At 33.6% G+C, this 12385-nt stretch overlaps 1 protein-coding gene across 1 annotated transcript in view; it reads left to right on the top strand.

Annotated features, from left to right (window-relative positions):
• The first annotated feature begins 421 nt into the window (after positions 1–421).
• LOC137397077 (uncharacterized) overlaps positions 422–12385 on the top strand; it is a 31989-nt gene continuing 20025 nt past the window's right edge. The window contains exons 1-3 of the mRNA XM_068083364.1: positions 422–513; positions 4360–4505; positions 11867–12050. Coding sequence (XP_067939465.1) covers positions 422–513; positions 4360–4505; positions 11867–12050 — 422 coding nt within the window. The remainder of the gene's footprint in view (positions 514–4359; positions 4506–11866; positions 12051–12385) is intronic.

Below are 12385 nucleotides of genomic sequence, written 5' to 3'. Positions count from 1 at the left end.
TGGTATGAGAACAAGAGGAAGTGCTAGCTATGCTACCAACAAAGACAACATCACCATTGTGAAGTGGAATGATAACAATCTTGTCTTCACTGCGAGCACATTTGTTGGCATGCAACCAACCAGTGTAGTACAAGGATGGGACAAAAAAGCAGAGGCATGTGGATGTTATCAGGCCTCGTACTGTTGAAGTCTATAACAAACATATGGGAGGAGTAGATTTACCAGATTTTTTGATTTCATGCTACAGGCACAGCCTGTAGCATGAAATCACAAGCGTTGGTATTTACGTCTGTTTTTTCACTTTGTAAATGTCACAATTGTGAATAGATGGCTGATCCATCGCTGGGAACACAGAGAAAGCATTGATTTGCTTGAGTTCCGCAGCTCTGTGACATGAGCGCTAATCACACAAGGTTGGACAATGTCAAATCAAAGAAAAGGGAAGCCATCAAGCTCATATGTACACCCTCCTAGTCTAACAAACATCAGAACGACGGTACCAGATGAGATGAGGTAAGCAAAGTGATCATTATGAAGTTTTCAATTACTAAATAGTCTTGAGTTACCAATAATTTTGGTAATAGTAATAGTTTACTCATTTATTTTAAAATTTTTACTTGTAAATATGTTTATTTAGTCAAAATGTGCATATGGCTATAGCCCTACAACCTAAAAGCTCAAAATTTTCACAACACTGGTTGAATCACTTTAGATACAACCTTGATGCTGGAGATTGGCCAGAAAAGTCAGCTATGAAATATGCAAGCCGATGTGTTGCTCCAACCTGCCACAGCAAAACCAGATACTTGTGCATAATTTGCAAAAAAGCTCTCTGCCCAGAATGCTTTGAAGCATATCATACCAAGTGACTTTGTCTGACTACAGCCTATAATGCTACCAACCAACTGTTGTTTGTCCTCATATGAGGACAGAGCGCATTGTTTAATAACTGCATGGCGTCCTCATATGAGGACATTAATTTTTACAGATGTGTAAGATGGGGTGGAAGTAAAATAATAAATGTTTGGTATATTTTGTGTGTAAATGTGCAGTTTTTGCTTGCTTATTCTCCTCTAGCTCAATGGCAGCTATATTCATGCAAGAAAGGGTTAATCATCATTGTAATGCTGTCACTTTGAGCCCTGGCATCTCAAAACCTACTTCAAAATAGGTTTTAATTTGTTAACCTTAGCTAGAAAGAGTGCATATCATCATTTGCTAAATATGACAACTCTGTTGGTCATAGTTGGAAAATGCTGCAGACAATGTTCGCACCATTTGGCATGGAGTATGGGTCACCTGATCCGATTACGACTAGATGGTTAGACCAGGCTAAAACAAAACTGTATAGTAATGTGCATTTATATTTAATACAGGCTTTCCCGAAGTGTTTGTCATAAACTAGTGCTACGAGACGTTTTACTCTGAGCCATTTATTGGCCTTTAACTTCAAGCGATAACATCACATGTCAAAACAATTACCACATTGTTTGAGTAGTCATCGAAATAAAGAGACTTCAAACTATGTCTTCTTTTGTGATGACTGTGATTAAATGTTCGTTATTGACCTTTTAACAGCTTGTAATCCCATTCCCCTATATATTCTACCAAAGAACATTATAGTAAGACATGGTGAATCTTTTGATACCAAATAACTGTCATTTGAACTTTTTTGCAAATCAATTTTTAAGAATTATTGTAAAGTCAGGAGTTCTGATTACTGCACAAAGCTTTTAGCAAGGTGTTTACTGTTTATACTGCTTCTTTAAAAGGGAAACTGTTTGTATTTATTATTTAGTATTTGTATTTATGGCTGGTTTTAAACCTTTCATGAACATTCGGCAGATATAGCAAAACTATTCATTTGATGTACAATAGATAATTGATTGCTGTTTGCTCATTTTCTCACAAAACAACATATTTAAGCCGAATAAGTTGTTAGTTTTTTTTTATTGAAGTTACATCCTTATGTGTTTTAACAAAAGTATCAATTTAGTTACAGGTTTAATTATCAGCTTCAAAGGTATTTTCTGTACAATTAAATTGTGTTTCTTATTTTCCTATCTTTGTGTTGCCTAAAATTAAACTTGCACATAATCTTGAATTACCTTACTCCAAAGTTTTGGTATTTTTTATAATTTGCACTGTTTGTGACGTTTGAAGTAATCTGACAGTCAAAATGTTTTAATATTAAAATTAACGAATCTTGAACGAGGACAAAAAATTCAAACAAATATATGTGAGAGTATAGTTGATATTGCTATTGAGTTTAAGATGCAATGTTACGCGTCTTTATTTTGTCTAATTCTTTGAGGTTATATATTTCTTATAACCTTTTGATTTGCTTTGAGCTTTAACCACATCAAAGTTTTTGACTTGAATTTATCAAACATCCTGGTAGTAATCGACCTCAAACACCACAACCAATCACAATTGAAAGAAAAACTTATGCTACCATCAGAAAGAAATCTATTAAAATATTGTGCAATCTCATGTTTTAGAATGGAAGTGGAGTACACATTTATTTATTATCACTTGAGGGAAATTTGTAAAACAAAAATATGGATGAGTTGCTTTGTTACTAGTTTTTTTTCAACTAATTATGTTCTGAGCACATTATAGATTACATAATCCGGCAATCATTGACCAACTATCACTATTGCCCTCTAGATGGTTCTTTTAATGGATTTCAACAAACTAACTCATTGTAATACCTTGTCTGAAATTACTAGTATGTTGGTACATAAACGCATATGTACAACTGCTAAACTTGAAGTGATCTATTTAAGGTAATAATCTTAAGGTCATTTAGGTCATGTCCTTGTATGTGAGTTTTTACACTATCAGGCATTAGGTATGTTTCTATAACCAGACACCCTGATCAATAAACTGATAAGTTTAAAGCTTTAAGCTCATGCACACTATAACTCAAACCACTGTTTTGATGTCATCATCAAGAAAAAGGTGTACACTCTATGAGTGATTCACTGTTGGCATTTGCTAACCCTCTACCTATAGTAAATAGTAAATATCAATTCCATCTTTAAAATATAAAATGTTTTAAAGAGGAAATTGTTTTGAATAGACTATCGTCTGTTTGACAAAGTTTTGTAGCAAATTTTTCCATCTTGCATTTATTTAAAAATGGCGGTAAAACTTATCCATATTTTAAAAGTTGAAAACATACACTGGCCATTTTTGACTACTTACACTTCACTTTTAACTTGTCAGGATAATCAAGTGCTCGTAAGCCTTTGAAAAACGCAGACTTGGTTTCTTCTGCTTCAATGATACTTGTTATTATACCCCTATTATCAGCACTTTCTCTACACCACCAAAGGCTTGTACACTATCGCTCAAATCAAGGTTTAGCTGTATGATGGAGTACCACAATTAGCTATTTTAATGCCATCACCAGCGACAAGGTGTACACACTATGAGCGATTATCTGTAGGTGATCAACAACCATTTATAAATTACGAATACAAAATCGCATTGGGGATATCGTGGTCCTTTTGTTATCATTTAGTTATCTGATTATGCAATTAATCACAAGCTGAGGGTAGTTCTTCGCCATGTTTGCAAATATGAATTGATACCAATCTTCACAACTGTTGAAATGGGATCCGATGCGATCAACAAACAGCAAATCAAGATGTTAACAGTTTTGATCATCTGTGTCAAAATTCAACATGTTAAAAGTCCATCACATCTTTGCTAGCGGCAATTACGTGGGCCGCTCATCGCAAAATGACGTCGTAGCAGTCTACTATTGTGGTCAATTGCACAGCTAGTCATTGAATTGAGTGATAGTGTGTACGGTCCATTAGGCAACGCTGCTGTGTCTGACTGTATGCGTGAGCTGGCATGAAGCCTACTGCGTCAGCAAGATGTCCTAATCATTGGACAGCAAAAATTTGTGCAATGGCTCTTAGCGCTTTTTTTACACACATTTCACTTTTCACTTGTCACTGCAAACATTGAAATTTTAGTGCTTGTTAATTTCTGAAACGTTGACAATTGGCTTCTTTACCTCAGTGAAACTTGTGATTATACCCCTATTATGTGTGCATTGTCTAAGTGGCTAAGGCTGTGTCACTGTATTTGATTGTTTACACTACTGGGCAATAAGCATGCTTGTAATAATAGCCAGGAGTCCTAATCATTGAACTGATAAGTTTGTACAAGGACCCGAGCAGTGCGTTTACTTTATAGCTTGCAGTTCTCAGCAAATATTTGAAGTCCTTGTATTTAGCCTACGTATGCCGGCTAGCTCCTAGCGAATCAAATTTGGGCAGTCTGAAACTTTAGTTTGAGGGAATATCCATAGTCAAAGTTCTTGTTAACCACCTAATATAGACAAACTTGGCATGCCTTACAACCTGAAACAAACATTAAAAAGCCGTCACTTAGCAACCTACCTGCAGTCATCCCATGGACAAATCAGAATGTTATTCTCATCATAGAAGCCAGTCAGACATTCAAGGCAGTGCACATGGTTGCAGGTAAGTTGACGAGGATTGGGTAGAGCTACTCCTTGTCTCAAACAGAACCCACATTCTATGGCAGGTGGCACAATCTCTTCCATGTTAGCCATAGCAAAAACTACAAATACTACAAATACAAACTGACATGATACTTAAGTCACAGACTCTATCTATCACATACCTACCTATTACAGTGTGCAGTCATATCTTGACTGCTCCTTACCATAAACACTAGCAACTAGACTGCTGATAACATATTTTTAGTATGATAATTTTGGTATCTAATATAAACAATTCAAAAACTTGCCATTTGTTATATTAACAATATGTTAAACTCAATAATAGCTAATGAGCCTTATGATGTCAAACTTCAACAACAAATTGTCTAGACATTAGAAAAAGTTATAAAACTGTTTAGTAGCGACATAATCAAAAATTGGCTCTACCAAATCTGTGTAAATAAACGTAACCAGCTACAAATAGCGATATAATGATGTTTATTCTGATAGACATGTCTATATTGTGCAGGACAAAGCAAGCAAGCCTCTAGAATGGATTATAATGTGTGCACAACTCTAACGGGTCACTATTAGTGACTGTTTTGTCGCTCGAAAGCTCATAGCATCATGTTGCTAAGAAAATTTGTGAGGTAGAGTGCAAAAAATGCAGCTCATTTTGTTTAACCATTAGAAACCAAGCAGCAAGAAGGCTAGGTATATCATATATACTAATAATTTACTACTTTTAGAAATGCCAATTAATAACTTTCACAAAAAATTAAATGACTTTAACAGATAATATAAAACAACTTGTATTTTTCTGTCTTCTATCAACATGCTGATGGATTAACTAACGAGTAATCAAACTAACAATTTATATGATGTACAATTATAATAAAGATTTGGTTCAAATTTAAAAGTCTTTCTATTTTGAGATTTTTAAAGAATTCATAACATTAAAAAGTTTAATAAAGAGCAAAAACAGTATTTTAAATAGAAAAAATTGTAAAAAATATCATGCTAAACAAAACAGAGCTTGCTTTCTCTCTTCCTCCACAATATCTGAAACATTCATTTCAGATATTAAAATGGTATTCCCATGGATTTACAAAAAAGTTTAGCAACTAATAGCTTTAGAGAAAACATTAAAAGCAACTTGTTATTTCTAAATTGGTCAAGACATATTAATCTAAGTTCGATTTAATATACCAAAAATATTGACTTATAAGTCAAAATATTGAAGCTTCGGTCGCCCAGCGCCTCAACTAGATGCAGCGCTTCTACAGGTGTGAACCATTTCATACCTTAATTCTGAGGGATTAATTTTCAAAGGAGAAGTTTCAAAGTATGGTGTAAATGTCATAATCACCAAAATCCTAAGCGTATGTTTGAGCTAATAGGAGTGTACATTGCACATTAGAATCTTTATATGACATCCATACAAGTGATCTTAAACATGCTACATTACATCAATATTGGTAGTGAATACAAACTACTACTAGCCTACTCAAACACTCTCAAAGTCATGTACTCATTTACTCAAGCTATTACTTTAGACCTATTTAGACTCATTTACTTATGTTACTTTAATAAAGTACTAGCCCTGAAAAGGTTCGCACGGCTTATCATTGTTAATTGTTACCAAACACTAAGTTAGTTGAATGATCTTTAAGTGCTTCCTCGTATTTAATAATACATGTAATTATTTTCAGACTTAAGGTATGGTATATGATATGTGTAGAAGTAAGAAAAGTCCTCACCCACCAGTCAAAGTGTACTAGTATTAGCTTCCTCCTTGGGCACGACGGAACATACGTATGAAATGAAACTGCTCACACAATGCATTCCTAGCCTACAATGCTTAGCCTAAAGACCTGAGATGATAAGCATAATCAATGATGTTAGCGAATGTGATGCAAATTGTGCGTACCGTCCCGTATGGAATGGTGCTAGGCAGTAAAATAATAAAGCTTTGTATGTAAAGTGGCCTGTGTCTACTATTAGTTCATCAAACTCGCTTTGTTTTAGTATGGTTGTCAGGCTTGAATAGCCTAGTAATACAGTCAATGTAGTTACTACCAGGTCTGTAATAATATATTTACTGAAACTCACTAGTGAATAGATTACTAGTTGTTATACTGACTACCACAATGACCATGAGCTAGCAATGAATAATTCACTAAACCTTTCATTGAGATGAGAAGGAGTAAAACGTCAAGAGGGATACTACAACAACTTCTTTATATTTTTGAATTCACAATTTATGTATTTTATTCTTATAATAGAGGTAGATCGTATCTGTATGATATCCTAACTATTATTAACTATGAAACTACTTTGCTGGAAGTGGGTGGTAACTTTGTCATAACTTGTGTCTGTGTAGCTAGTTATAGCAAAATAACATAAAATTAAAAGATTTAAAATAATATTTGTATAATTTTGCCTCATATTGATTCATATCAAATTGGCAATCATAATAAACATTTGATAAAGTTTATTGTATTTTTATGTAATCATGCTCTCATATGACAAAGGTATTTTTTACAACTTGAGCCAAATTATTAATTTATTGTTATTCTCTAGAATTATGATATGACTTTTACTTCAATATATATTAAAATTAGGCCTTATAAGTAAGTGAGTATTTCATCGCTTTAATGTTAAAATAATTATGAGCTGCAGTAGAAGATAACTCCCAGTTATTGCTCAGCCTCCTTACTGATTAGACTTGACAATTACAAACTAAGGAAGATAACACTTAATCAACTTAGAATATTTACAAACTGATAAGTACTTAACACCACTGTTTTTAATATTTTGAATCTTCTGATTTTAAAAATACAGATTAGATTTGCTCCATTCAAGTAGCGTATGAGACTATGCCCCTATTAGTTGCATGCTGTTTATCAGTTGCCTAGTAAATATCTTTTGAGCATTTCATTAAAACAAACAATAATGAGCTACTCTCTAGTTTGTCAGAGGCTGCATATTGTATAAGAAACTCTCCCGAAAAAACAGTTTGGCTTTGATAGAATATATTGGCGAGTACCATCATACTTCAACATACGAGTTCTCCAAAATGCGAGAAACGCGTTATACGCACTAACTTTTGAGCAAGTTATTTAATTATTGCAAATCTTAACAGTTAAATGAGTAATTGTTACTTTGGGGCGCATGTACAGAATTTCAGCATCTAAAAACACACTTTTACACAAAAATCATATTGTTTAGGTGTTTTTTTTAACATTGTATCAGGTTATTTTTGATTAGAGATTTTACACAGGTAATAGTGCCTTGAGATGCCATCAAATTGACATACAAGCTAATTTCCAGAATGCATTAGGCTCGTATGTCAAGATATGACTCTCATAAGCAGAATTGCTTATTACTTAACATTAGAGAAACACAAACAGAAGAGCAGACGCATCAGCTCACGACCATTGTGATAGAGTGACAGATAGATGCACTCTGAGTAATATATTGTAACCTACCCTAGTATTAGTTCAGGTTGGGGTAATTTTTGTGTCTGTCTTCCGTACTGCTGAACCAGTTTGGCCTTCTTTGTAGCACAATTTTGTAGTTGCCATTCTGTGGTAAATAACCTGTATAGCAGGCAGGAACCCATCACGTCTATAATAGCCAAACACTCATCAATTGTTAATCAGTTTTCACTGTGCAGTCTAGGATTGCCTATAAAATAAACTTCATTAACAATGCATTGGTTCATTGTTTAGCTTTCTTCTATGAGATTAGCCAAAACGCTTCTTGATTCTGTCAGCAATAAGTCATTTTATTTTTGCTGGGATCTAACCAGACTCTGGGTACTACCCTTTATCTCAGAAATATCGATTCCATTATGTTTTTGAAAACAGTCATCACATTGGGATACAAAGTTTGTGGTCCTTGAGTCAGATTTTACTTGGTTAGTTTTGTTTCACTTGCAGTTTTTGTATCATCCAATGTGGAATATCTACATTGGAACCACTTCTATGAGCTGAAATCCTCACCGATATTAAAATCTCAATTTAGACAGTAAAATTATTTAAAATTTGGCAACAAATTGTATAAAACTAATTAAAACTTAAAAAACATTTGAGGTAGCATTGTGAAAATTATTTTTTAGTAATCCTTATCCTAAGATCCTATTTTTAGCTAATTAATTAAAACAAATTTTTGTATTACATGCCATCATTTTCACAGCCATTTTATGAAGCTTTTCTTGTGAAGTACAATTATTCTACATTTTCCTGCTGCTATAGAGTATAACACTGTAAAGTATAAAATTATGTTCTAAGCTATATAAATAATATATAATATTAAGTATTGTAAATAATTGTCCCACTGATAGCTGATTGTTTGTTTGCATTATGTTGACTGTTACAATGCTTCAACAAACTGAAAATCTGGCTGGCTGTTGTAATGTTGGTGACAGCTCTTTGCTTGTGCGCGTCCCTTTTTAAAGTCATTTTTACTGAATATTCATTTGTCGCTGCTGTATGAGGTTATTCTCTTTCATATAAAGTTGTTATGATGAATAATATTCATGATTTAGTTTAAATTTAATCCAGTTTTTCATAAACAAAGTTTTCATCATAATGTTTAGACAACTCCAAATTCTACTGATGTCCTATTTATTCACATATTATCATGTGTGCCAGTTGCACAAATTTCACGCTTGATTCTAACAGCATTTTAATCACCCTTTTTCCGCTGTAGTGATATTTATGATGTAACCATTTATCATTTCTTGTGACTTTTGTTGTTATAAACCCTGAAAAAGCTGATGTAAGTTCGAGCAATAGACAGCAGTTTCACGGCTGTCAACATCATTTTGGGTAATTATTGGCACTTTTTGTTCTTATGAGCGTATTGATGCCACACAGTTTAATCCATTTTAATATTGAAACATCTTAGCCGGCAGACGACCTCAAAGAACATGATTTATTGCAAATGATAGAATTATGCAGATTTTTTGAGGAAATCAACCTAAATCTTGTGCAATTATATCGATAAGCAATAATTCATCTTGATTTAATTATAACTACCCTATTGCCTTTGTCGTTCTACCAGAAGAAAGCAGTTTACATTTGCATATCAACCGGTTATGATAGTTGGGAAAAATGTTATTTCACTAGTTATTGTGGTTGTTTGTTTCTGATGATATAATATGTTGTAGAAAAATGCTGCTTGTGCATAATTAAAAAACTATACAACTTAAAGTACTGTAGCAGGGAATTTATTACGAGCTTTACAGAGTTTTCTTCTAGCGGGATACTTGTTGGTTAACTTTGCCCAATGCGCTGTAGAGACTATACGCCTTCCTCTGTTATTGTTGTAAAAAAACCCGAGTCCGAATGGTTTTTATAAGGTCTAAAGCTAAAACAAAGAATTATCGCACCACCTGACAGGAGCAGTTTCATTTTATACGCACTTTCCGGTAATACTAGGAAGAAGTTAACCTAGCAAAAATTTGCTGGTGAGTACATATATTATTGCATCAATTTCTGTAAATATATATCATAAATCTCGGTTTGAATGTGACAACTTAAAATACAAAATACCACTGAAAATATAGCCTTGATGTTGTTGCAAGGTGCTACACTTGTTGGTATAATTATTTTCTAGCTAAGCTATTCACTTTGACCTTGTGCGATGAACTGAAGAGGTTACAAAGTGTTCATGACTATCAGCCTGCTCTAATGTAATACACTTAACATAAGTTTCTAACCCTAAGGCTATGTGTGTTACTAGTTATACAATTTTACTTGTACTATCAGTTCATCCGCCTTTCCTTTGATTAATAGACAATATCTAACAAAGCTACTAATATAATGGCTGTACTAATGAGTTCAGTAGATATTTATAATAGCCTAGGCACGTTGTGCTGCTGTTAAACATTTCTGTATAATCTATAACTAAACATAGTAAATATAGTTTCAGTGTTTGATAAGAACAAACTATGAGCTCCTCGCTAGTTTTTTAGAGGCTGCATATTGTTTGAGTAACTCTTACAAATGAGCCCATAGCTTTGATAGTGCTGACCAGACAAATGATGATTTTTAGTTATCACCTACAATACTCTACAAATTTCAAAAATAAATTGGTAAACTAACAATCATTGCGATACAGGTACGCGAGCTGATCATCATTGACCAAAGCTGTGTACATTGTGTTGTTACATTTTATTATAGATCATAAAAACTAAATCAGTATTTCTTACTTTTTTGCACATGTATATAATTACAATAATAAAAACGGGTTTTTCACCGTATTATCATGTTTGAGCGTTTTTCTTAGTATGCTACCAAATTAATTTGTATTTAGGTGTGTCATACATAAAATCGTGTCATGAAATGTAAATAAATTGACATACGAGCTCATTCCCAGAATGCATCAAGCTCATATGTCAATATATGACTGTCATAATAAACACTTATTGTTACTTTATTTTGGATAAACACAAACAGAAGCATACGCAGCAGTTCACGCTTCTGTGATACGGGATACGATCTGATGCCATGTAGAATGGATGCCATCTGTTAGAAATATAGCAGCCAAACACTCAAAAACTGTTGATCTACTTTAGGCTTAGTACACCTTTTAATGGATATTGAGGGCTCTTTTAATTGTAAAAATTATGGTTGCCTTTGAAAATAACCATCATTACCGCCGCATTAGTTTATACCTATTTTTTATAGTTTGAGTTGTGTCGAAACAAACCTAGATTCTGTGAGCAGTAACTTTGTTTTATCTGTGATATACATGTATAAATACTTTCAGTACTAATCTTATTCTCAAAACACCATGATGTCGTAATGTTCTCAAAAAACAAATCATCACATCAGGCTTCAGTTTTGATATATAGATGTCCCATACGCAAAACATGATTTATCTAGCTGCATGAATAGGCTTAAGGCGAGGCAACACATGCTTTTAGCAATAAAATAAACATACACTTTGTGAGTATGTATTAGGTATTTGCCTGTTACTTGCAATCTATGATTGCTTATAAAATAAACACCATCAATGTTACATTGATTTATATTTTCGCTTTCTCGTATGTGGTTAGTCGAATCGATTATTGATTCTGTCAGCAATTAGCTTTTTTTTCTGAGATCCAACAAAACTTTGAAAACTACAGTTTATCTCAGAACTACTAATTTCATTGTGTTGTTAAAGACAATCATCAGATTGAGATACAAAGTTAATATATAAGAGTCATCTAGTTGAAACAGTATTTGCTTGCTGCTCAAACCGGCTTAATGGGTGACAACATGTGGTTTTAAGCCAAAGAAATCAAACGTTACATTTTGAGCATTCATTAGGTGTTTGTCAATGTAGGCTCAGATTTTGACCTAAAATATTAAATTATACTTGTAGTTCTAAATATGGCTAACATGGATGAAATTGTGCCACCTGCCATTGAATGTGGGTTCTGTTTGAGACAAGGAGTAGCTCTGCCCAATCCTCGTCAACTTACCTGCAACCATGTACATTGCCTTGCATGTCTGACTGGCTTCTATGATGAGAATAACATCCTGATATGTCCATGGGAAGACTGCAGGTATGTTGCTATGTGACAAAGTTTAGTTATACTGTCATGTTTAAAACAGGTAAAGTATTACATTTAGTTAACAACTCTGTGTGTCGGTCTACTCCTAAAATAGAGTCTCATGATATTATTCTGCTATAATTTGCTTTGTTAGGCGCTAGCAGACACTGGCTAAACAGGTTGACTTCAAATATTGATGTAATGTAATCTAATGTAATTTTAGGATCATGATGAACTTTTTGCTAAAACTTTTGTTGTAAGTTTTTAAAGCTACAACGTTCCACACTGTGTTTTATTGTAAGACTGGCATAAAGTCCGCAACAACCAGTTCTAAGTCACATATAAAT

This window comes from Watersipora subatra, chromosome 5, assembly GCF_963576615.1.
Source record: "Watersipora subatra chromosome 5, tzWatSuba1.1, whole genome shotgun sequence".
Classification (NCBI taxonomy): Eukaryota; Metazoa; Bryozoa; class Gymnolaemata; order Cheilostomatida; family Watersiporidae; genus Watersipora; species Watersipora subatra.
The sequence above is the reverse complement of the archived record's forward strand: the minus strand, read 5'-3'. Positions and strand labels throughout refer to the sequence as shown.